Raw genomic sequence first — 26,229 nt, forward strand, 5'->3', positions numbered from 1 at the left:
AGTTGACTCCAAATGAAAAAGAAAATGACAGAAGGAGGAGGAGGAGAAAGAAATGCTTTTTTCTTTTCTTTGCAATCCTGGGTTTCTTTGCAGTGCCAAGACGTTGAGCGTCTAGGCCAGCTCTCTACCACTGACCTACACCCCCAGCCCTTTTCGTTTTATTTATTTTTTCAGTACTGGGAAATCAACTAAGGGGATGTGACCACTAAGCTAGACCCTTCGCCCTTGTTATATTACTTTGAGTCAGGGTCTCACTAAGGTTGTCTAAGGTGACCTTGAACTTGTAATCCTCCAGCCTTAGGCTCCTGAGTTGCTGGGATTACAGGAATGTGTCACCATGCCCAGCAAAAGAAATGCTTTTTAAAAGTTTAATTTTATGTCACTAATGTCAACTTTACCAATTCTTCTTTAACAATCACACTACATGTCGTTACATCCTGAAAATTTATGCAATAGATTTCCTCTTTTCCCAAGCATAGAAAGCAGTTGTTGAAAAATCACAATCATAAATTAAGTAAGCTACTTGTTGCTAAGTAATTCTAATTTTGAAGGGCGATTTCAAAAATCCTGTTGGATATTTTGCAGCAAGGAGAGTTCTGGTTCACGTGGCAAGTCGGCTGCTGCATGGGCCTCCTTAGAGCAAGGAAGGTTGGGCCAGGATGAAGGCCGGAAGTGTCTCTGCCTGGGGAGGCTGGGGTTTGAACCCAAGCCTGCCTGACTCCTGGCCCAGCTGCCCCACAGAACCTTCCCATCCCACCCAGGCTGGAACAGAGGGTGTGGACACGGACCCAAGAAAACAGGCTGGAACAGCCAGCAGGGGCCAGAACAGTTTTTACTGGTGGCTTCAGGGGCAGCAGGTAGCCTGGAAGAAGTATAAGCAGAGGGTCCTCTGGTCCACCTCGGGTGCTGGGTAGATAGAGGGCTGTGGACGACCAGGGGTGTGTGGAGGTCGGGTGGTGGGTGAGCAGCTGCACAGTGGAGCAGGCAGGGAGCAGCGCTTTGGTAGTGAGGGGATGGGGCTGGATCCACGTGCTGCCTGGGAGTGGGACTGCCCAGATGTGGGTGCCGCTGTGCTGTGGAGGCCCCAGAGAGTGAGGCGTGGACTGGGTGCACTGTCTCAGAGACAGAAGCAGGTGTGGGGAAGGACCAATTTCAGGGGAAGAAGACAACTGGGGACTTCACATTCTCCTTCCCGGTTCTGCCTAGCTCAGGGCCAAAGTTTGGAGGAAATGGAAATTGGGGAGGAGTTCCCAGAAGTGAGCGTGATCACAGAGGAGGATAAGAGGCTGGGTTGCTTGTGTCAGATACTCTTGAGTTGGAGCCTAAATTTGAAAGAGAACACCAGTGGGCCATGGGGTAGATAGGTGGAAGAAGCAAGGGGGCTGCCTGTGTGAGGCTGGGTCACATGTCAGCAGTACGACCTTGAGCAACAAGCCACTTCCCAGTCTACACTGGTGTGTGAGGTGCCTGGAGCAACACTCCCTGTGCCTCAGATTCCGAGAATGTGCCAGTCCCGAGTCGGAGCTGCTGCGATTCCCAGAGTTGGGTTTTGAGAGCTGCGTGTGATGATGCTTTGAAACCCCGGCTCTCTGGCTCCCCAGCTCCCCGGCTGTGAACCTGTCTGGCTGTCTGCATTTATTCTGTCAGCACATCAGGGATGGGAATGGGGAGGGTAGGGGGTGAGAGGTTCTTAAAAAAGAACTGAAGGCCGAGAACATGATGATCTGCTTCCAGCAGCTCTCAGGCAATAAATATTGATGTGGGAGGAATCGTTCCTTGGCCTCCTTGAGGCTGTTTGCAGCCTGGTCGGGCTGTTTGCAGTAGCGCTGGGGGCCTGACCCACTAGGGCCACTGATGGGGAGGTGCATGGAGTGGGAGGATAGCCCCAAAGAGCAGAATTGGCTGCCATAAAATCCAGGTCCCCAGAAAGGAACATATATCTTCTGTAGGGAGAAGGAATGGGCAAGGGGAGAAAAAATTTCACTTGGAAATTCCTTCAACATCCCTTCCTAAGCTTAAGGTTTAGGGCCCCCTGTGTCCTTAGATGTAAATGCAGTTTTTAAAGGTATCCAGGAGATGGTGGTATATAAGGATTCTGTGACCCAGAGAGGGTCTCTGGCCTCAGTCTCCCAATCTGTATCCTGGGCAGTAGATTTTTAAAGGTCTGGTGGCTCTGACAGGTTCAATACTGTCTCCTCTGAGCATTTTTATAGGGAATTTGAGGGGTGACTCCTACACTCCCTGCCTCGAGGAGCTCTGTCGTAGTGAAGGAAGGATGGGTGCAGAGAAATCAGGAATGCCGAAGTGCCAGCTCAGGTTTCTCCAGTGGCTGTGGCTATGACAGTGGTTCTTTGCCTAGGGGTAGGGCTCTGCAGAGTCTGTGGAACAAGATGGTCTCTTAGGGGCTCCAAGTTTTCTGTTCCCACGTGTGCCTGGGGTGGTGGTGTCCCTATTCAGCCAGTGCTCCTCCTCTGAGAACCTGCCCCTGGAGCTGGGCCAGGGGCCAGGAGGGGGCCAGCCAGCTGCTCCCATTCTGTGAAGGATCCCAGCCTTGCTTGGCCTGTGAGCATCACTGGATTCCATGACTTTCTCTTGGGTCATCTTTACCAGGAGTTTATGTGTCTGTTATTTCTGGGAAACCTCTGAGAATCTGGGATTCTAAAACCATTCAGATTTGAAGTTCTATGTTTCTAATAGTTGGAGATTCACAGGTACTTGGGTTTCAGTATTCTGAGGTTCTGTACTGGAAATAGAATGATCAGGAATGGGGACAGGAGCCCGAGGTGGTGAAGGTTCTTAAAACACAAGACTTAGAGCTTTTCTATTAGGATCTGCCCACATTCTTCTGGGACTTTCATGTACCTACTGCAGCCTTTGCAGGCCTTCCTGTCCCCTGAGCAGGTCCCCTCCCAGGCCAGCCTGGGGCCCTCTGTGTCCTTCCCACCTCTGGTAGTCCAGATTGTGTCTCCACCCTCACCCCACTGCTCTCTAAGGTCAATAGACTTGAGAGACGATCCAGTTTGGTGGCCCCTGCACCTGTCTGTATGAGGCCAGGTTCTGGCCCCAAAGGGGTAAGAGGCTCCCCTTCACCTAGCCCCCCCATACAGCTTCCTCATACACCAGGGATGGAGCCCTTTTTTTTGGGGGGGGGTCTGCTTATGTGGTTTTCAAACCACTCAAAACTTCACCATAAAGAAAATGAAGAGGGATATCCCCAAGCAGAGCTAAGAGCCTTCTACTCTCTTACACACACACACACACACACACACACATACTATAGCAGTTTTTTTCCTGCTGGGGCTTCACACTCATGCTAGGCAAGAGCTTTACCACTCAGCTGCACCTCCAGCCCACTACACCAGTCTTTAGAATGAGATTTTAATTAGGGAAAGCATTCTATTACTAAAAACCGTTTGATCTAGTGTGATACCCCCATTGACAGAGAAGAAGACTGAGGTTAAAGAAGAGAGATAACAGGTAACTGATCAGACCCAAGAGGTACCATGTGAGTTTTCTTGGCACCTGAGGCATCCTGCAGCTGCAAGCAGGAGGCAGCCCAGCAGGATTAGGTGCCCTGCATCATATCAGCCCAGCTCTGCTACTTACCAACTCTGAAATCTGTAAAATGAATATAACTTCAGTTCGGGGTTTTTGTAAGAATTAAATGAGGTAAAGTGTGAAGGTCAAATGGTTTAATGTCCAACATACAGGCTCAGAAAAACTGGAATGTAGCCAGGTGGGTACAGTGTGGAGGCACATGCCTATAATCCCAGCTACTCAGGAGTCTGAGGCAGGAGGATCAGGGTTCAAGGTCAGCCTGGGCAACTTAGCAAGATATGTCTCAAAACAAAAAGTAAAAAGCACCTTGAGCAAGTGGCACATGCCTGTAATACCAGCAGCTCAGGAGGCTGAGGTAGAAGGATCGCAAATTCAAAGCCAGCCTCAACAACTTAGTGAGGTCCTAAGCAAATTAGTGAGGCCCTATTTCAAAATGAAAGATGGGGGGTTTGGGATATAGCTCAGTTGGTAGAGTGCTTCCCTCACAAGCACAAGGCCTGGGGTTCAATCCCCAACATCACAAAATAAGTAAATAAATAAATAAAAGGTGAAAAGGTCTTGGGTTGTAGCTCAGTGGTAAAGTACCCCTGGGTTCAATCTCCACTACAGAAAAAAGTGAAAAGGGTAGGGAGTATAGCTTAGTGATAGAGCACCCCATGTTAGGCCCACTCTTAAAAAAAAAGACCACCCTCTTTTTCTAATATTATTTTTAAATGCTTTAATTTATTTTTAATTTTTTGAATTACTTCAATTTTTTAATTGGCAAGTAAAAATTGTACATATTTATGGCATAGAAAATGTTGTTTTGATAAATACATGCATTTTGGAAGGACTAAATGAAGCTATTTAATGTATGCATTGCCTCACATACTTATCTTTTGGATGTGTATGGTAAAAGCACTTAAAATCTACTCTGCTCTTTTAGCAATTTTCAAGTATACGATATCATATTAGTAACTGTAGTCACCATGGTATACAATAGATCTCTTGCACTTATTCCTCCTGTCAACCTAAAGTTTTGTGTCCTTTGATTAACATCTCCCTGTCCCTCCCCTCCAGGCCTGGGCACTACCGTTCTCTGCTTCTGAGTTCCACTTCCCCAGATTCCACATATAAATGAGATCAGGCAGTATCTGTCTTCCTGGGTCTGGCTTATTTCACTTAACATAATATACTCCAGGTTCATCCATCCTGTCACAAATAGCAGCCTTCCTTCTTTTTTAAAACAGCACTCTGTTGTTAGAGACCACATTTTCTTTATTCATTATCATAACTTAGGTTGATTCCAAATCTTGGTTACTGTGAAAAATGCTGCAGTAAGCATGGTCATGCATCTCCCCACCCCACCCCACCCCAGGCTAAAACAACAAACATTTCTTGTTGCTAGTTCTGAAAGTCTGAGCCAGGGTGCATGGTCATGTTCTGGTGAGGGCTTTTGGTTCCTTCTTGCTGTATTCTCGCATGGCAGAACCAGATGTCTCCTTGATGATATATTAATTCATTTCTTTGGAAATACATCCAGTAGTAGAATTGCTTGTTTATGCTGTAGTTCCTTTTTTTTTATTTTTTAAATTTTTGAGGAACTTCCATACTGTTTTCCATAATGGCTATACTGATTTACATTCCTACCAACAGTGTGAAAGTTTCCCTTTTCTCTGGTTACTAGACAGCCCTTGTTACTTTTTGTCTTTATTATAATAGCCATTCTAACTGCAGCAGGTGGTGCCATGATGCTTCTACACCCCCCTCCTCGCCCGCTGTGCCCAGGGTCACTCTACCACTGAGCTACATCCCCAGCCCTTTTTATTTTATTTTGAGAAAGAATCTCGCTGAGTTTCGAGGCTGACTTCAAACTTGGTGATCCTCCTGACTCAGCCCCTTGAGTAGCTGGGAATACAGGCCTGCATCACCAGGCCCTGCTGGTCCTGAGTTTTCCAATAGCCAAAGGGAAAAGAGTGACTGGTTACAGGAATCTCATTGAAAAAAAGCTGGAAGCGTAGTTCATTCCTCATAGAAGCTCACACTCGTGGGTGCTCTGCTAAAGACCTCTCCCCGCCATAGAGGGCTGTGAAGTTGTACAGATGCCCCGCTCCTATGGCTGCTTCTCACGGTGATATGAGATGGAATTTGAGAGCTGTCAGTGAATTCCATATTGCCCACCAAAGACAGCCCAGGCTCCATGGGATTGGGGACCCCAGGACAGGACCTTCTGGAACTCAGTTCCGTGCACAGGTTAGCTCTAGGATCCCTGGAGGCCCAACAGCCAATAGAGCCTTCGTGGGCTGAGCTACATAGTGTGCTGTGCCCACATCTTGCCACAGTCAGCACAGAGCCCTCAGAGGGGAAGTTCCAACAGCCCTCTGCCCAGGCCTGCTGACCCGGGGAAACCACAGCCCAGATGGGTCCCACTCCAAGCTCCACTTGAGCAGAAATACAATGTTTCCTGTTTTTGGAACCCACTATTAGTCATCTGTCCTCAAAACAAATGAGGGATAAGAGGCGGAAACCTACTGGGAACACAGAGGACAGGAGCTAGGGGTAAGTTAGGGCTCCTGATAGTCACAGAATAAAGCTCAATCCTTTAGTCTGGCCCCAAGCCTCGTAGATCTGGCTCCAGTCCCTCTCTAGCCCCAAGTTGCTGCCCAGGTAGTCACCTGCTGTAATCAGGCTGGTGTTCCAACTGCCTGCCCCCATACAGGCTTCTTCTCACTACCATACGTTAGTTTATACTAAGCCCTGCTTCAAATCACCTCTCCCTTCCTTCTACCCAGCCCCAACCCAACTTCTTCCTACCAACTCCTTCTGCCTTCCCTGGCCCCCCAGATCAGTCCCTCCCTTCTGGTCTTCACACCCCACGCTCTTTTTCACAACAAGAGTCAGGGATACGGGAAAGCCTGGCTTTGAGAGCCTGATCTACCAATAACTTGTGGTGACATTTCTCTTTGGGGGCCTCAGACTTCTCCTCTGTAAAGTGGGTAAACAAATGATGCCTACATCAAATAGGCTCTAGTGGGAATTTCATGACATGGTGGATGTGACTGTGTAGACCTTATAAGGATGTACATGTGGGAACAGATGACACTACTGATATTTTTATTATTTATCTGGAGATGAGGAACTCACCAAGATTCTGCTTGTTTTTCAAAGATAAGCCTAAATCACCCTGATAAGAATGTTGGAAAGCTCTCGGTCTCTCTCCAGCTTCTCCTCTTTCCTTCCTTGGGCAGCACCTGGCTCCACTGTGGTGTCCTTCCCAGGCCACTCTCCCATGGCAAGAACAAGGCCAAAAGAAATACCACGGGAGCCACCTTATATAATTCTAAATTTTCTTTTTTTTTTTTTTAGTTGTTTACAGACCTTTATTTATTTGTATGTGGTGTTGAGAATCAAACCCAGTGCTCCACCACTGAGCCACAACCCTAGCCCCTAATTCTAAATTTTCTAACAGCCACACTCAAAAGTGAAAGAAATTAATGTTAATAACATTATTCTATAGTATATAGAATAATATCTAAAATATTCTAATTTGGGCATATAACCAATATAAAAAAAATAATGAAGTCTTTTCCATTGTTGACACTAAGTCCTCAAGATATAATGAGTATTTTACAATTAGGACATATCTCAATTTGAACTTTCCATATTTTAGGTGCTTAGCAGCCAGATGTGGCTCTAAGGTATAAGTGAATAGGTCCAGGTGTCTCACCCGAAGAAAATTTCAATGGTGAGATTTCAGGCCCCTTCAAATTATACTACTGGGGCTGGGGATGTGGCTCAGTGGTAGAGCACTTGCCCAGCATGTGTGAGGCACTGGGTTTGATTCTTAGCATTGCATATAAATAAATAAAATAAAGGTTCATTAACAACTAAAAAAAAAAATCATACTAGTAAGATGTCTCCTGACTCTGCCCGTCCTGACCAGGGCAGCTAACTGACTCAGAGGATTTAGTGGAGAAAGCATGAGTTTCCTACCTACAAGCTGGAGCTCAGGTCTTAGTTCTGCTGCTTTCAAAATGTGTGTTGTTGAACAAGTCACCTAATCTCAGAGCTTGTTTGGTCACATGTGAAGAAGTGTCCAGCTCCTTCGGCAGGTCTCAGAGAAGGTGGAGCAGGTTTATGCACATGAAGCCCTTGGTCCACATCCCTGTGGCCTGAATCTCAGTTCTGCTAGCCCCTGGGGTGCTCTGGGAACCCTTTGCTGGTCTCTGAACATCACAGTGCTAGAGCTCCCTCCCAGCATGTGCATCTCCTCTTGATGTTCTCATTATTCTTCCAAGAACCTGGCAATGCTGGCTGGAGCTGTCTCTTATACTCCTTCTTTTAATGGGAATTTGTCTGATGCTAACTGTTTTGCCCCAGGCCCTGTGCTAGGAACCAGGGTTTCAACAGAGAACAAGATAAACATGATTTTTGCTTTTACAGTGCTCAGAGTCCAGCAGGGAAGATAGACACAGAGCAAGGTTTGACCCAGACCTAAGTGTATATAAAATAGATATTTTTTTTTTTGGTTCTATACTGGGTATTGAACCCAGGGGTGCTCTACCACTGAGCTGCATCTCTAACCCTTTTTCTTTTTTATTTTGAGTTTCCCAGGCTGCCCTCAAACTTGCTGTTCTTCTGCCTCAGCCTCCCGAGTCACAGATTATAGGGTGCTACTGCGCATAGTGATAAGCAGATATTATTTATTTTCTCTAAGAATCAACATAACTTCTACTCTAAAGGCCTATACTGCCAGATCCGCCAAAAACTAAACCTCAGCCCTTCTCAAGGATCTCCCACCAAGTTGAAGCAAAGTTCCTGAGGTTTTTAGTGCCCAGGCTCCAGGTGGGCCCCACACCACCCATGTCACTACAGCCATGCCCACCTGCCATCTTGACCCATATGGGAGCAGAGGAGTCTTGTGTGGCTAGGACCACAGGGGCCCAACTTCCCTAGGGCATCCTGTAGCCTGGTATTCAGAGGTGACCTGCCTCCCTGGGCCTCATCTCTGAGGGTGGCTCCCCACTTCTTACAGAACCCACAGAGGGCTCAGTGTCTGTCCCAGCCTGGTTTCCAGAGTTTTGTTGCAGAGAATGTCATTCCCTTCTGCTCACTCTCCCAGGCCTCCCTCTCCTCACACCCCCTGCCTCAACCCACAGAATTCTCCCAATGGCCTCAAGCTTTGAAAACAAAAGCTAGGAGGGAAAACCTGGCAACTCATTAGTGCTCTCTGCCTTGCCACAAAAGTCCCCTGAGGCCAGGAAACTCAAAGCCTGCTCCCTGCTGGAATGAAAGAAGGGAGGAGCCAGGGAAACCCCAGGGGAGAGGGACACAAGGAATGAAGGTTTGAATGAATCGCCCTGCAGGGACAGGACAGGCTTTTAGCAGCCAGCCCAGGGAGCAAGGCGAGATGAGGATGAGGATGATGCGTGGTCGCCCCTACAGGGATTCTGAAATGTGGGGAGATCCAGCATTTGCCTCATGAGGTCCATAAAAATACAGAGAAGAAGAAAGATGTCAGACCCTGACAAAGGGTGGCCAGGTCTGTAGGGAACTCAGGGAGACAAGAGGGAAAACCTGAGGAGCCCAGCCCACCCGCCTGATGGCACCCAGCCTCCTGGACCACACTCCTAGTTATGGAGAGCTGACTGGCTCCCAGGGCAGCCTCTTCCAAATTATTCTTTACCGTGGACTTACATAGTCTTCCATAGAACTGGTTCCTTCTCATTCTGAGCTCAGGCTGCATAGCGGAATGTATGAAATCAGACCCCATTTGGTCACTTAGACATTCGAATGACCCTGTATCAGTACCAACTTCTCCAAGACTTAGTTTCCTCATCTAAAAAGTGCGCACAGAGATAGCACCTGCCTCACAGTGTTTGGGTTGGGATGCAGGAGAATTACCCAGGCCTCAGCGGCCTCGGCTGCCTCCCTCCTATAGGCTGTAGCAGCTCAGAGCCCAGACTCTGGAGTGGAGCTGTCTGTCCAGGTTTGACATTAGGTGGGCCACTTTCTAGTTGTGTGACTTGAGGAAAGTTACTTCATCTCTGTGTCTGTTTGGTCATGTGAATAAAAGGGACTGCATCTACTTCGAAAGCTGTTGGGGAGGGCACCGTGAGTTCTATGCGAGTCCTTAAAACTGTGTAGTCGGTGCATGGAGCAAGCACGTCATAGGCATTAACCACCGTTTATTATTATTTCCTTCCAAAATGGTGATTGTGCCCACCCACACAAGCCTTCTCTTCCCCGGACCTCTCCTTCAGGAGTTGCATGGAGGCCATCCTTGTCCAGGTTGAGGCTCCTTCTCCGTGGTGTCCGTGGGCATCCTCACAGCCTTGGCCCAGAGCTGAGCACATCCTCCAGGGGTGGCTTGACTCTTCCCAGGGAGGAAAGGGGGCTGTTTTCTCTTGTCCTAACTCTCCAGCTCCCATTCTGCCCCAGAAGACGTTAAAGAACAGGATGGGCCCGTAGACCCACACCATCCCCACCTCATGGTAGCCCAGCTCACTGGAGGCACTTGCTCCTGGTGACTGTCCAGGTGATGACAGTCATGAATGACATAATAACTGAAGAGAGAGATATGGTTGTCATCATGTTGGTGAAGCTGATGGTGGTGGGAGTGGAAAAGATTTTAATGGTGACAGCAACACAGATGATGGTGGTGTTGGGGTAGCTGTGACACCATTGATGGCAACAGTAGGAGTGACATTAATAATGATGTGAGGAATGGAGATAATTGGTGGTGAGAGTAGTGATGATGACAGGATCATGAGTTGACGGTGTTCCTGGTGACATTGGTGGTGATATGGTGGTGGTGATGAAGATGAGGTTGGTGACACTGATACTGGGTGAAGACCCTGGCAAAGATAATGATGGTGTTCAAGACAGTGATCATGTTCTTGATGATTCTGATAATCATATTGGTTCAGATGACAGTGATAACAATCCCAATTGTTGTGCTGGTGATGGTGGGAACTATGACAGAGACAATGCTAGTAATAATCATGTTGTGATGATAGTATCGTTGCGAATCAACTGGTCATGTATTCAGGATATTGGAGATATGATTTGGGACGATTTTTAAGGTAACAGGAATAATACTGATGATGATAGTTACGGTGGTAATTTTCATGGTCGAGTTGGTGACTATTAATATGCTAATGATGGGGATGACAAAGTTTAGCTATAGGAATTTCATTGTTCTCTCCTTTTATATATATCTAAATCTATGTATCTATATCCATATCAGGGTTTGAATCCAAGGACATTTAACCACTGAGCCATACCCCCAGCCCTTTTTAATATTTTATTAGTATTCATATTTTATTATTATTTTAGAAACAAGGTCTTTGTAAATTGCTTAGAGCCTCACTAATTTGCTGAGGTTGGCTTTGAACTTACAAAGCTCCTGCCTCAGCCTCCCAAACCACAGGGATCACAGATGTGTGCCAACCACCCTGCCATTATTCCCTCTTTTAAAACCCTCTGTTGAGTACCTATAGGGCCAAGAACAAATGGAACACTGTTGGCCTCCATTGTGTCTGATGAAGTGACAGAGCTTCCCCTCTCCCCACCCTTCCACAGAGCTTCCTTGAGTCCAAAGCCATCTCTGGGTAGGATCTCTGGCATCCAGCTGACTACCCTTGATTGTATGTTTCCCCAGGGTGAGAACTCTCCCTCTGAGCAGAACCCTGGGGAGTCCCTGAAGAAGCAGGATGACCTAGTCCAGATTGCACCAAACCTGTCTGTGATCAAGTTCATCAAAGGTGAGTTCATCAAGTTCATCAAGTTCAGGCCAGGTGCTGGGGAGGCAGGGCCAGAGGACCATGCATGACCCAACCCCTACCTGCCTTTCTCGATTCACCTTCTATTCCTGCAGGCCTGTCATGAGCACCACACATTCCTTCTGAGTCTTGGCTGGGAACATCTTGTGAGTCTCTGCTCTCTGCCCAGAACATCTGCTTTTATTGCTGTCTGTCAAAATCTTTCTTGTCCCTCTAGGTCAAGCTCAAGAGCCACTCTTTGCTTCAGCATGCCTGGCTCTCTAGCAAGCAAGGCTGCTTCCCTCCCTCCTTTGGGCTCTCAGAACCCTCAGAGCTTCTGTATCAGCTCAGATCTGTGCCATGTACTTATCCAGCCCTTCCCCTAAGTGAGGAGTCTCTGAAGGTCAAGGCCTGAGCTCTTCCTCTCCCACCCACCAATGAGCCTGCAAACAGGGCCTCAGTAAATACTTGTTAAAGTCCTAGGCTGTGGCATAGATGAGGGGGCTCTGGGCTGAGATCTAGAGTCCTGAGCTTTTATTCTGGGTCCTTGCTTCTCTCTGGGCTTCAATTTCCTCCATGCAATTTCTCAATACAGTAAGACTCAGACTCAATGAGATAAGAATAATGTAGCTTGGATCAATCCCGTCACCAGAGTCCACAAGAGACCAGGCAGTCCTTTCTAAAGAGTCCAATCCCATGAACACTGATTGAGTGCCTGCTGTGTGGCAGGCTCTGGGAGAGCCCTGGATGGCAAGTCAGACAACCTGGACTTGAGGCCGGCCCACCACACTAGCCAGTGTACAGTCTGGTAGAGTTCCTTTCCTTCCCTGAGTTTCCTCATCTGAAAGATTGGGTCAGTAATCTTTGCCACTCTCGAGGATGATAGCCCTAATCAAATGGGATGATAAATGGAAAGTCCCTATACATTGTTTTTAAAACTATACTTCCAAAAGGAACAATTCTTCCCATCACCACTCCTACCCTATAATTCTTATTACGACCGTAAATGGAGCTGCCTGTGGTTCAGGATGGTGTCATTCATAATCCCTCACTGGGGACTTTTCAACAGGGAAGAATTAGGCCCAATCCTTGGGAAGAGCTTCTTAAGACTCGACGTTGGGGGTATTAGTAATCTAGCCCCCCATCCCCCAGCCCTGATCTCCAGCACTCCCAGGGAAAGGGATGCCTGGACTCCATAAGGTTGAGCCTTGAGGCAGGGGCCTGGACTCCTTAACCTCAGGTCATCCCCAGCTGCTGGAAGCCCTCAGCACACTGCACCATGGAAGAGCTTATTAATCACTGCTTTGGCTCCTGCCCAGAGGGAAGTTGGAGCCAGTTGCTGAAATTGAATCCTAGAGTTGGGGTTCTAGGCCAGCTTGTCTCTGGTAGTTTAAGCTTCTACATGAGCCTGCAGGAGACCATGACAGGGCTGACCATGGGCCCTGTGGCCAGTTAGCCAGCCTGGTTTCTGGGCTTCTACTGAGCTCCACAGGGGCCAGGCTGACTCACAGCCTGGCCTTGACCACCTGGAATCATGGGGGATGTCTGATGGAGGATACGAGGTTCCTGAGCTGGGGGAGGCTAATGAGGGAGACTGACTAATGAGGGAGACATTGTCCTTGGGTTAAAGAAAGCCCCTGGCCCATGGGATCGGTCCTAAACTGAGTGGGCCTGTCCTATTTGAGGCAGGTACAGGCCTCTGAGTTGAGAGAGGCCCCTGGCTTTGTCACCGAGTGACTGTCTGCCCTGGTGTGTCTGATGGTGGAGACCATGTGCTGAGCTGAGGGAAGCCCTGTCTTTTCAGGAAGGCTTGCCTTTGAGCCGGAGGCAGGCCCTAGAATTCCCTTTCAGGTAGTGCTGAGTGAAAGGCACAGCCTTGTCCTCCAGGAATTTTCCATCTGTTCTGGAGAAGGCTGTGGGTTCTGAGATGGAGGATGTGCCTATAGTTCACTGCAGTGATTAGTGCAAGAAACCATCAGTGGATGGAACTCTCTGAAGTCAGGCTGCCAGAGAGGCTAGGAGTGGACTGGGAGGGAGGAGGGGATCCAGGGAGAATGGCACTGCAGTAGGAGTCAGGGGACTCTGGGGAATTCCTGGCCTTGGTTTGGTTGAACCTGGGCCTGGGCGTGTCCCTGCTCCTTGCTGGGCCCCACCTTGCAGTGAAGGTATAACTTGAGTCTGTATAACTTGGGTCAAGCCATAGCAAAAATCCCCTGGCACATACAGGACCTCAGATGCCCTAGCCAGGCAGCTCACAGGAGGGAGGGAGAGAGGCCCAGCAGTCTCCTGGGGTGAAGGCCAGGCCATGCTGCTGCACTGCAAGTACTGGCTGGATGGGCTTTGCGCAGAGGGGGAATTCCATAGCCCCAGCCCCCTCCCACCCCACCTGGACCATCTCTCTTTATTTCCTGGCTTCTAAGGAAACAGCTCCTCTCCCTACCCAAGGCACTAGGGCACCAGCTGGCTTGGCCCCGCAGCCTGGCAAATGCTCTGCTTCTCTTCCTCCCTCACCCCTGTCTAACTTCAGTCTTGCCTGCTGCAGGTAGAAACACGGCTCTCCCTGTTTTGCTGAGAGTGGAGAGCGGGTGGCACATGTGAACACAGAAAGTGCCTTTGGACGTTCCCTGGGCTGCCCCTATTGATGAGGGCACTGGACCTCAGAGGGCAAGGGACTTATCCATCCCCGTGTTCCACGCAGGTTAGCAGACCTGCAATGAGGCAAAGCACTGTTTTAGGGACAGGAGATGGGGGTGGAAGAGTCATCAGTGCCCCAGCGGCCGCCTCTGTTCCATACTCCAAGCTTGGGCCATGCTGGGCTTCTACAGAATTCTTTTTCCTTCAGAGTCTGCCTCTCCAGGACCCCTCTAGGTTTGTCCCAACTCCAGGAAGCCTCCCAGTACTAGGCCTTCTAGGGTTTCACCTTCTCTAGAGGCCTTAGATTCAGCCCCAGACATTTTGATATTTGAACACATATTTGTCGTCATTCCTTCATTTCTTCATTCATTCTTCATTTGTGTATTGAGTGCCTCCTGTGCCCCTGCTCTGGAGGTTCAGTGATTAACACAACAGTCTAGAAAACAAAACAAAACAACAACAACAACAATAAAAACCTGATCTTAAAAAAAAACAGGTTGGGAAGACAATAAAACAGTTAAATGAAGAAAATGTGTAATCTGTTAGGCAAAATGTTCTGGAGAAACTAGGGATGCAGGCTTGGGTTGGGGACCCAGGAGGGAGGACTAGGTCTGGGTCAGTTTGGAAAGAGCTATAGCAGGACAGGATGGAAGGGGCCTAGCTGGGGAAAAGGGATGATTAAGTAGAATTGAAAGAATGAAATGGAATCAGATGGAGTTAATAATGAAATGGAATCTAAAGGGATGGCATGGACCAGAACTGTACAGAACTAAATAGAATTTAATGGAAATGAACACGTTGGATAATATGCAGTCTAACTCAATGGCATGGAAGGAATGAAACAGAATTTCAAAACTGGAATAGAATTACACGGAATGGAGTCAAATGCAATAGATCAGAAATGAATGCAAAATAATTAAATGGAATGGGATGGGCGGAAGGAATGGAAAGGAACAGAATGGCTTGAACTGAACAGGAGGGGATGGACAGGCACGGGGTGTGGAGAGCCGGCCTGCCCATGCCCACCTCTTTCCCACTTACCCAACAGTCTTCCCCAGGGTGCTGCTGCGGACGCTGCGCCACCCCATCTTCCTGCTGGTGGTCCTGTCCCAGGTGTGCATGTCGTGCATGGTGGCGGGCATGGCCACCTTCCTGCCTAAGTTCCTGGAGCGCCAGTTTTCCATCACAGCCTCCTATGCCAACCTGCTCATTGGGGGCCTCACCATCCCCTCAGCCATCGTGGGCATTGTGGTGGGGGGCGTCCTGGTCAAGCGCCTCCACCTGAGCCCCATGCGCTGTGGTGCCCTTTGCCTGCTGGGGTCGCTGCTCTGCCTGCTCTTCAACCTGCCCCTCTTCTTCATTGGCTGTTCTACCCACCAGATTGCAGGCATCATCCACCAGCCCAGGTGTGTGTGTGGGGGGGGGTGAGGGCCAGCAAGGGGAGGCTGGGACGGGGAGGGCAGTGGACCTGGCAGAAGCCAGATCAGTGGGGCATCCCTTACCTTACTCTCACTTCCCTGTAGCTCCGTCTCTCCACCTCTGCCCCAGAATCCTCCATTCCAGCCCCTCCCTCAGCTAAAGGTTCAGGCACAGGACATTCTCTGTGGAAGGCCCCAGGGAAGGCAGCAGGCACCATTAAAAGGGGCCCAGATGGAACTTCAAGGGCAGGGAAGCTCAGGCCTGGAGAGGGCTGCAGGCTGAGTTGGGGCAAAACCACTGGTGCAATGGCATCTCCAGAGTGGCCGCGCCCTGCAGGGCCAGCATAAGTGAATGAAGGCTATGTCATAAGAGGTAGGACCTGGCTCAACCAGAGGAAAGCTTTTGCTCCCAGCCAGAGGTTAGAGCCTGCCCAGAGGGAGCAAGGCCCTGCCCTTGGGCTAAGATGGGAGAGAAGTTGAGGGTCAATGGCCCCTACCAAGGATGCTGTCAAAGGGACTTATGCATGGAAAGGCTAGAAGTCTCTGAGATTCTTGGTTCTTAGATCCTGGGAACTACAATTCTGTTGTCCCATGATCCTAGCATTGCAGAAGTCTTTGTCCAAGTCTGTGGGGCAGCACTGCCCCCTCCTCCACAGTAAGGTCCTTGATGCCTATGCCCCTCCCACTTCTTCCCACACCCCCACTCCCTCCTACTTCCTCCCCCTCCCACATCACATGTACCCGCCTCCCCTTGGGAGCCTTCTTGGAGAGGTTGTTGGAAGTTCCACTCCGGCCTCTGTCCCAGAATGATCTCATTTTTCCTGGAAACTGCTCCAGGCTTAGGTTGGCCCAGCACCCAGCAAGAAATCCCCACCTCCCCTGCCCGCCTCCTGCTTGGCATCTCCTTCCTGCACCCAGGTGCCAGCCTTCCTCACCTGGGGCTTCTTCCACTTGGTTGCAGCTACAGGGGCCCTTGCTCAGGGCCAAGGGATCCCAGGTCCCATCCTTGGGCTTCTCTCCCTCCCCTTCCTTCTCTCCTTTCTTTTCTCATACAGAACAGTGAGGCAGCTCAGCTGTCTGGCGTGGGCCTTGAGTGTGCAGAGCCCAGTCTGGTCACTGCAGCCAGGGAAACCCTGTGGGAAACCCCTCGATGGAGGAGGGACCCAGTTCCTTTCAATGATTTCCTTTATAGCAAAAAGTAAATGTTTTAATATTTAAATGAATATTTTTATCACAATTTTTTTAAGTAACTGGGGAAAGTCAGCCCTTCCCTCCTGCCCTCTCTCCCTCCTTCTCCTCTCCCTCCTTGGCTTTGACATCTGATCTCACCAGAGTTCTCATCAACATTCTTGCAATTTAGTCACCAAGTTTTGGGTTCTAAGTCATTGAAGAAGCTTTTAGGGACCAACTGAGCAAGTCAAACTTCTCATGTTTTTTTGTTTTGGGTACTGGGACTTGAACCCAGGGGCACTTAACCACTGAGCCACATCCATTTGAGACAGGGTTTTGCTAAGTTGTTCAGGACCTCACTAAGTTGCTAAGTTGCTGAGGCTGGCCTCAAACTTGCAATCCTCCTGCCTCAGCCTCCCAAGCTGCTGGGATTATAGATGTGCACCATTGCACATGACTCACAAGAGGCAGGAACAGCTCCCAAGAGTCAAGGGTCTCTCACTCAACCCAGCAGTGGGCCCCCATATTATCCATTTTAGTGAGACTCAGAGCAGCAAGATCACCCAGCCAGCTGGGAGGAGGCAAAACCTGGGCCAGCACTCTCCCCACAGAAGCAATGAGATCCAAGGAGAGAGGTGGAACTGAGGAAGCCCCCACCCCCACCAGCTCTCACCTGCTCAGCCTTCCAGCTGCTGGCCGATGGCTCTGGGAAGTGCCTCCCCCTAGGCAGATTCCCATAGGCACAGTCTCCTGAGGAGTCCTTGGCTTGGCTCAGGATAGCACCAACCTGTGTCCCCTCCCAAAGGAGCCATGCCAGGATGGGAGCAGGCCTGTGGGACAGGGAGGAGAAGGAAAGGGCTGTGCTGGTGATGCCCCCCATCCCCCGGGGCTCAGGGGAGACTCCCACCTAAGGGAGGGAGAAGCTCACCTCTGCCCTGATAGCACCTCCCTGCCCCCCCCCCCAGGTTTCCAGAGGCCCATCTCAGTCATTGTTCCTCTCCTGGCCTCCCCAGCCCTGTCAGTTCCTCTTCTTCATGGAACTGAGATTTTGCTAAACTTGTCAGACCTGCCATCAGCCTGGGTCTCTGCCCCACTCCCTCCCCAAACCCAAGGTGGGGACCTCCAGCCTTCCCTTTGCTTCCCTCCTCTGCAGCCTGGCCGATGCTGGCCTCCTGTGTGACCCTGTACAAAGCATCAGCCTCTCTGGGCTTCTTTCTCCTGCCAGGTGTGCTATGCTCCCTCCTAGCATGAAGCCAGACCATAGCCTGCATCCCAGGGAGACATCTCCCTGTCCTTGTCCCAGAGTGATCTGCCCCCGTGGACTCAGCCTTTCTCTCACCTCCTGCCCCTGTATACCCCAACCTTGTCCTGACTCCCTGGAGTAGGGACATCCCTGAGATTTGGTAGCAGGCCCTCAGGAGGGAGGCAGTGGGGCTGGGCGCAGTGATCAGGACAATAGAGTGAGCAGCGAGGTCATGAGACTGGGAGGGTGACAGGCAGGAAGGAGCCCTGGCCCCGCTGACAGACAGGAAAACTGAGGCCCAGAGCGAGGCAGGAGCATTGGAGATCCCACAGCTGGTCAAATCTCCCATGAGTCCCCCTGTATAGCTGTCATTTTCTGAGAATAAGAAGCTACCCACCTCCCAGCGAGAATGGCCCCTTGATCCAACACTAAGTTCTAGAAGGAACTCCCTTGCGTTCCCTAGGGAAGGGCCCCTGAGGAGCAGAGATATTTCCTTAGGATTGAGGGCAGATAAGAGGTTCCACGGCTTCCAGCCCAGACTCCCCCCTTCTCCTGTCAGGAGACCTCAAGAACTTTTACCCTTCTCCCCGCTCCCATGCCCTCGCTGCGGGAGCTCACCACGGCCCCTCTACAGGGTCACCCAACAGCAAGAAACCCCAGCCACAGCTCCCAGGGAGCTGCCAGGGTGGCTCCAGCTCGTGGCCCGAGGGAGGAGAGCTGGACCAACCTTGCCGTCTGTCCTTCTCCCCCATCAGCACGCAGCCCGGGCTGGAGCTGTTTCCAGGCTGTGCGGAGCCCTGCTCCTGCCCGTCGGACGACTTTAACCCTGTCTGCGACCCCAGCACCCGAGTGGAGTACATCACGCCCTGCCACGCCGGCTGCACAAGCCAAGTGGCCCAGGAGGGCCTGGACAAAAGCCAGGTGAGGCAGCGTCTGGCACAACTGTGCCCCTCGGGGCCTCTACCCTTTGCATCTCTGCAGACCTGTCCCTGCTCCTCTGAACCCTCCCATTCTATTGGAGCTCTGCCTCTGTCTCTTTCTCCTTCTGTTGGCAGATGTAGAACATTATTCTCTCAATAAGCTTACAGCACGGCCTGGCCCCGGGAGGTGGGTCAGTTCTGGCCCCCAGCTCTCTGTTTGGGGAGGTTGCAAAAGAAAAGAGCCCACAGGAATTCCAGGGGTGCTGATGGGCAGAATGGTCCCTGCAGTTCCTGCAAGGATGGAAGGAAACACCACCCACTCCAGTGGGTCCCAGAGGGCTCCAAGGGCCCTGCATTTGTGCCAGACCTTTAAGGATGCATGGGAAAACTGGAACTTGGGCGGGAAGGGCTTTCCAGGTCAGGGAACAGCATATGTAAAGATTTGGGCTGGTGCAGTGGGACATGCCTGTCATCGCAGCTACTCAGGAAGCCAAGGCAGGAGGATTGCAAGTTTGAGGCCAACCCAGGAATCTTAATGAGCTCCTTTCTCAAAATTGAAGAAAGGCGGGCGGCGGGGCAGCGGGGTGGGAGGACGTAGCTCAGTATAGAGTGCTCGTCTAGCAGGTGCAATCCCAGGATCGCAAAAAAGATCTGGAAGAAATTGATGGGTGGACTCAGAAAAGGAAGGACCGTTGATGCCTGTGCAAGAGTGGGGATGTTTCGGGCAGAGCCATGGGAAGCCCTGGGGGGTTTAAGCAGGGGAGTGGCAGCATCATATCTGTGCTCAACCACACCTGAGGCCTCGGTATGGAGGAAGGAGCAGAGGCAGGAGGCACAGAGGCAATGGGGAGGCTGGCACAGGCCACCCAGCCAGTCACTCAGTGAAGCTTCCTCAGAGCCCTTCCTCTGTGTCTGGCCCTGTGTAGGGGACTGAGGACCTACAGCCAAGGGGCCTGGCCTTCAGGGAGCTCCCAGCAGGGAGACAGGGGCAGCGTGAGCAGCCGCAGCATTCTGTGCAGACCTGGGCCTCTGCCCAAGACCCACTACTGCCCCTCCCCTTTCTCCTCTGCTCCCCCAAATGACAAATAGGGCTAATACCCTCCTTCCTTAGGCCCTGGCTATATCCAAGCATGTGGGGGCGGGGGGGGGTATCAGCCTGGTTGTTATGACAACATCTTCCCCTCTCCAGAGTCCCCACCTGTTGGGCAGAACTTCTAGTGCTGGGAATGAGCACCAAACCCAAGTCTCCTCCAGGGAGATGAAGGGCCCCAGCTTCTGCAGAGGAAAACACCTGGCTGGTGGCTGTGGCTGGTGGCTGTGGCTGGTGGCTGTGGCTGGTGGGCCTTCAGAAGCCAGCCAGGGGTAGCCACAGCTGTGTCAATTGTTGGTGTTTGGAATAACGGCTGTCCCAGTCTTTGGGGCCTCCTAGCTCTCACTGTCCTGACCTGGTTTGACCTCTCTGAAAACTCTTCCAGGACCATCAGGCCCAGGACAAGATCCTGGGTAGGTGGCAAACTCCTACAGTTATGGGTCCCTGAACACTGAGGGGCCGGGCCACCTGGTTTAAATCCCTGTTCTGCCTCTACCTGGCTCCATTGGTTTAGGCAGATTATTTAATCTGTGCATCAGTTTCCTAGTCTGTACACAGAGATGGTATTATGGAATGCCTTCTAGATCCTGGAGCCTGGGCTAAATAAATGCTTTCCTGGGTGAACTCATTAATTAGTAAGTGAAGAGCCACATGGCATCATCCGTAAGAGCACTTGGCACTGTGCCTAGAGATTCGAAGCACCCAGTACCACTCCTGTTATGCCCATTGTGCAGATGGGAAATGAAGACCCAGAAAAAGACCAAGCAGTGCCCAGAGTCTTTTTCTTTTTCTTTCTTCCTTTTTTTTTTGTACTGGGGATTGAACCTGGGGTGCTTAACCACTGAGCCACCTCCCCAGGCCTTTTTAATATTTTATTTAGAGACAGGGTCTCGTTGAGTTGCTGAGGCTGGCTTTGAACTTGCAATCCTCCTGCCTCAGCCTCCCAAGCCGCTGGGATTACAGGCGTGCACCACCGCACCCAGATTGCAGAATCTTAATACCAGAGCTGGGGCTAGATCCTGAGGCTCTGGCCCCAGCCCAGCCCACTTTGGACCACCACAGAGGATTGAGTTGGGGTATAGTATTGGAAGGAGGGTGTGGCCTAGTCAGGGTCAATACATGGGGTCATGCTGGCTCGAGTTTCCCCTGGCACATGTGCCTCCTCAGGCCCACTGAGAGCACCTGGGCTTCGGGATGGGTGGATCCATGCACAGGATGGTTGTGCTCCATGAACGAGTGAGTGATGGGGTGAGAGGGGGAAGGTGGGTGTTAGGGGGGTCTCAGACTCAAAGGATGGGGCTGAGTTTTCAGGGAGTGGGAGTCAGAGGCAGCAGGAAAGACAGAGGGCATCTGTGAGAAGAATTTCTGCCGAGATTGGATAAACATGAGTGCAGGGTCAGGCAGATCCTGAGAGAAAAGTCTGGCCTTGGTGTCCATCCCAGAGCCTCTACCTCTGAGCCAAGGAGCAGTGGCAGGACATCCCTCTGCCATAACCTGGCCTTACCGAGCTTCCTCATCACCTGTCCCTCCACTGTATCTCCAGCCAGAGGGCTGTTCAGCCAGTAGCAAAGGGCTAAGACCACCTTCCCTGCAGTATGACATGGTGTGGACTTAGGAGGTCACACACATGTGGCAGCACAGCCCTGTCCTGCACATGAGCTCTGCAGGACAATGGAAAGAGCATCCGAGAGTTACCCAAGCTGAAGTCCCTTTCTTTTCTCTCTCTCTCTCTCTCTCTCTCTCTCTCTCTCTCTCACACACACACACACACACACACACACACACACACGCACGTGGACCTTTCTTTAATTTTACCTCCTAAATAATCTCAAATAAAAACTCCTTTACCCATCCAACCCTGACCCACAATGGGGCCCTTCTCCTGCACCCCACCAGTCCACCTCCCAGCAGCCTCCTGGGCATCCTTAGTTCAGCACCCTCAGCTCCGTCTCTGCTGGGCTTGCAGGCCCCCAGCCAGGTTCCTGAGGACTCCCCAGCCTGCTCACACAGGGCAGTGTCTGAGGCTGCCATGGCTGAGGAGAGAGAGGCAGAGGGCAGCCTGGCTGCCCTGAGAGTGGACAGGACTCACCCCTACACACCCGTGCCCACCTGCAACTCTGGGCACACCCATCAAGAAATGCTGATCTGATGGGAAGAAAAGAAAAGCCCAGCCTCCTGGCTTGGCTCTGCTCCTATCAGGTGCCCAAGTTCACTGCAGCCAGACCACTTCTTATAGAGCCCTTGGCTGGAGGTCCCCAGGCTCCCAGGGAGTGTGAACGCAGGCCGTGGTCAGACACCCGGCGCCGCCGCTCCAGGGCGGTTCCCTGCGTTGGGTGCGTCTCTGGGGCTGCTGCTATTCCCAGTCCCTCCCGCTTTCTTTCTCTGCTTCTCTCTTGCTGCCAGTAGCCATAGCCCAGGCCCTGCCCAGTCTGTCCAGCCATCTGCACTCTGCTAAGGGACAGAGTCCCAACTCCAGCCAGCGCCAGCCCAGCTGGCTGTGGGCCTTGGGCCTCTGGGGCGCCTCCCCCAGCCTCAGCCCCTCAGCCAGCCGCTGCCGTTGGAGGCTCTGAAGGCTCCACTCCCCCTTCTCCCACCAGGTTTTCTACACCAACTGCAGCTGCGTGAGCGGGCGTGGTCTGGTGCTTGCCGGCTCCTGCGATTCGGCCTGCAGCCACCTGGTGCTGCCCTTCATTCTCCTGGTCAGCCTGGGGGCGGCGCTGGCCAGCCTCACCCACACCCCCTCCTTCATGCTCATTCTAAGGTGAAGGCAGAGGCAGGGTGGGGGGTGTACCAAGAGGCCCCTCGCCACAGTGGGAAGCTCAGGGACTGGCCCCAGTTCTACAGAAAGTGTGTGGGGTGGGGAACAGGACTGGGGTCCCAGCAGAGCCAAGCCCCTCCTCGCACCAGGGGAGGGGACGCCGTCCCCAAGGCCCTGGCCTGGCCTCCCCCAAGTGAGGCATCACTCAGTAAGGAGGAGGCGGACTCCACTTGACCCTGACCACAGTGGGTGAGCCACAAGGGCTGCACCCAGGAGACCAAACTGCAAAAGTGAGGCCCATGACCCTGAGGCCCCGCCAAGGTCACAAGCAGATAGCGCCCACCACAGATCCAGCCCATGCCCAGTACTGCCTCTTGGTCCAAGATCTTCCTGGCCTTTGTCCTGACAGTGCCCTCCAGGCCTGACAGATTGTCACCTGAGTCCAAAGTCGAGGTCCCCCAGGGTAGAGGCTGGGATGAGGAGACCTTGGAGCAAGATCATTCCAACTCCTCCTTCTGTTGGGATTATTTTATTCACTATCTATTTTGTAGAAAATTAGAAAGGAATGAAGCCCCTCATAGATATTAGAAGACACAGGGATCCAGGAGGCAGGCAGGGGGCTGGCCTGGATGGCGGCAGAGAAGGGCATGGTGACCTTCATACAGCCGCTGGCCCTCACGTTGCCGTGTCCTTGCTTGTTAGGGGAGTGAAGAAAGAAGACAAGACTTTGGCTGTGGGGATCCAGTTCATGCTCCTGAGAGTTCTGGGTAAAGAGCCGGCTTGGGCCCTTTGGTGGTGGTGATGGGGACCCAGATGTCCCCTGTGTGCCAGACTGCAGGGGCACAGGTGCATGGGGGCAGCAGACCCAACCCAGGTGCAAGTAGAGGCCAGTCTGATGGGGGCTTCCTCTGATTTGTAGCAAAGGGGTGGGTTAGAGGCCCCCACCATGGCCCAGAGCCCCTGAAAGATTGTGAGGGGCCAGGGAATGCTGGATCTCTACTGTCCCCTGAGCATGTCCTCCCCTAGCCTGGATGCCCAGCCCTGTGATCCACGGCAGTGCCATTGATACCACCTGTGTGCACTGGGCCCTGAGCTGTGGGCGTCGAGCTGTTTGCCGCTATTATGACCATGACCTGCTCCGGAACCGGTGAGACTTGGGCCAGGGGATGTGGGTAAGGCGCTGGGAAGACCCTCAGAATCCCAGGCAGGACACCAGCAGGGAATGGAGGTCCCATTAAAATGTCCAGTGCAAACTCCCCAGTCCTGGGTGCGGGACATCGTTCCCTCTTGTATAGACGAGGAGAATCAGTAGCTGCCCAACTGTAAGAGAGATGAGGGTGGGGTTGGGGAAAAGCCCTGTCTGCCTTCACTGGGGCTCGGTCTACCCATCTGTACAATGGGGGCTTAAAGCAACCTGAAGGCTCCAAGGCCTCTGGTCTAGGGTGGATGTGGGGAGGACCTGCTGGCTTCTGCCCGGCCAAGGGCTCCCTCTGCAGAGCCTCCCTGCCTCCTCCAGGGTAGGGCCCACTGGGAGTCAGTGCCCCCCACCCCCAGCCTCAAGGTCTCTGATGGCACCATGAGTGGTATCAGCTGACTCCACTCAGCCCCAGCTCGAGGACATCTGAGCCCTGGACCTGGGGCTCCTGAGTCCAAGAGTCCCTTGTTTCTCCCCAGGTTCATTGGACTCCAGTTCTTCTTCAAAACGGGCTCCCTGGTCTGCTTTGCCTTGGTTTTGGCTATCCTGAGGCAGCAGAGCAAAGAGGCAGGGGACAAATCGACCACATCCAGCCCTGGCCTAGAGCAGCAACGGTTGATGTTAGGGCCAAAGAAGCAGCCAGAGGATTCCAGTGTGTGAGCTGTTCCCTGGCCTCACCTGTCCATGAGTGATGGTCAACAGAGGTACCTCCTCTGAGTCCTTTGGCCAAGATTGGGTGTCAGGAGCACTATGTTTCAATTCCAGCTCCTTCCCTAAATTGCTGTGTGACTTTGGATAAGCTACCGGCCCTCTCTGGGCCTTTGCTTATTGGAACCAAGAAGTTATTTGGGGGTTTGCTGTGTTGGCCACTTCTAAAGCAAGAGGGTCTTCCCTGTTCCTTCCCCTGCCAGACAGCTGACCTGGAACCAAACTTTCCTGGGTGGAAAGATTGCATATCTCTCCTGTGCCTGAGGGGAGGGAAATGGACCACAGTAGTCCAGGCTGCCCTCCACACCAGGCCACAGCCCAGCATCTTGAGTCCCAGGCACCTCCTCTGTCAGGTGGGAATGAGCTTGCCAGCTGCCAGGCTCATTTGGCTCTGACCATCTGTGTGGTCAAATGAACTCAGGTCTCCCCAGCCCCAGGCCACCTTCAAGACGTGTCCACTTGGCGCCCCCTGGAGGCCAAGACTGGTGCTGGCCTCGAAGGGAAGCCTGGTGGGGAGGAGGAAGCTGGCCTCACTCAAAGCCACTGGGCCTGGGGAGGGGAAGGGAGCCTTAGCTGAGGGGGAGACTCACTCTCTAGCTCAGGAAGTTCCAGCCCTTATCCTCAGAGGGCCACCGTTTAGGGGTGAGGCTTAGCCCTTGCCCCAGGGGCCCTGGTGTGCAGAGGGAGACCCCTCCCCACATGTGGGTACATTCTAACTTCCAACACACACTCAGTCCTGCTCACAGCTCTTTCTGCACTGCGGAGGTCTCACACATTGACCAGGGGCCACTTTTGTGACTTTTGTGAATAGAATCGTAGTTCCCCCCGTTTCTTGCCTTGTTCCTGAGTCTGTATCACTGAGGTTGTACAATGTCTGATTCAGTGACACGTCAAGGGCAGCATCTGGTTCTCTGGGATGCCTGGATCGTGTGACACGGGACCTGTCACCCTAGGAGTAGTAGTGCCCAGCTCTGCACACAGCTACCCTGCAGCACTCGGGTCTGAACCACGGGATCCTTTGCTCTATCAGGCTTATGTGGGTTTCTGGCCTGGCTTATCTGGCCTGGATATTTCCCAGGAGGAAGAAAGGTCTCCTGATCTGCTCCCAGCCCCTCTGTTGCCACCACACCCCTGACCTGGCTGGGACCTGCTGCTGGGGAGGCAGAGACTCCCACACCCCTGGATGCCCAGCCCTGGGCAGGGGGCTGGGGAGAAGCTGGGGTTGGGAACATGTGGCTCAGGTCCTCTGAACAGCTCCCCATGCCAGGGCTCCGGGGCCTTCCCATGAGAAAGGAGAAGAAGGAAGGATAGATGTTCTCAGGCCTGCTTTATTCTACTGATTGACTGTAAATGTTTAACAAATAGCAGGATCTGCATTTATCAATGCCAATAATTTCAAAGTCTCCTCCAATCAGATGAGGCCTTTAGTGTGTTTATATTTCTTCTCCTTCCCTCCTGTTGCCCAAATTTCACAGAAATAATCTGAAATTATAGATACAGCTTATTATTAAATTTGTTCATGCATAATGTCTCTTTTATTACAAAAATCCCTTCTTATAAACTGCATTAGAGGTCTGCAACAACCACATTATTTCCAGTTATTTAGATTTAAGTTTGACTAGGTTCAGTGCACACCATTATTTTTGGTATATTGCATCTTTCTCTCTCTTTATATTCTGGTCTAATTTCCGTTTGGCTGGGTTATACCCTCTAGTAATGGTTTCAGAAATGATTCAAATAAAGTCATGAGGCTGTGCGAGTCCTCACCTATCCACATTGTCATTCGCGTTTTC

At 51.7% G+C, this 26,229-nt stretch overlaps 1 protein-coding gene and 1 long non-coding RNA gene across 8 annotated transcripts in view; one reads left to right on the forward strand and one right to left on the reverse strand.

Annotated features, from left to right (window-relative positions):
• The window catches only part of Slco2b1 (solute carrier organic anion transporter family member 2B1), a 55,766-nt gene that overhangs the window by 22,491 nt on the left and 7,046 nt on the right, over positions 1–26,229 (forward strand). For 5 of the 7 annotated variants that reach the window (XM_046441979.1, XM_046441980.2, XM_046441981.2 and 2 more), the window contains 7 exons: positions 11,201–11,303; positions 14,983–15,340; positions 18,521–18,686; positions 22,373–22,536; positions 23,236–23,300; positions 23,560–23,680; positions 24,208–26,206. In XM_046441979.1, coding sequence (XP_046297935.1) covers positions 11,201–11,303; positions 14,983–15,340; positions 18,521–18,686; positions 22,373–22,536; positions 23,236–23,300; positions 23,560–23,680; positions 24,208–24,388 — 1,158 coding nt within the window. In that variant the 3' untranslated portion in view covers positions 24,389–26,206. Of the gene's footprint in view, positions 1–11,200; positions 11,304–14,982; positions 15,341–18,520; positions 18,687–22,372; positions 22,537–23,235; positions 23,301–23,559; positions 23,681–24,207; positions 26,207–26,229 lie in introns of those variants that run through there. The other 2 variants (XM_046441978.2, XM_046441985.2) reach the window with 2 other exon arrangements.
• LOC131424103 (uncharacterized) lies at positions 11,480–17,393 on the reverse strand. The gene is made up of 2 exons (XR_009226588.1): positions 17,196–17,393; positions 11,480–14,370 (listed from the first exon to the last, which is right to left on the reverse strand). It is a non-coding gene; the product is annotated as an uncharacterized LOC131424103 (long non-coding RNA).

The sequence above is a fragment of the Marmota monax genome, unplaced genomic scaffold (assembly GCF_021218885.2).
Source record: "Marmota monax isolate L192 unplaced genomic scaffold, Marmota_monax_Labrador192_F-V1.1 WCK01_AAM20220418_F8-fsc00068, whole genome shotgun sequence".
NCBI lineage: Eukaryota > Metazoa > Chordata > Mammalia > Rodentia > Sciuridae > Marmota > Marmota monax.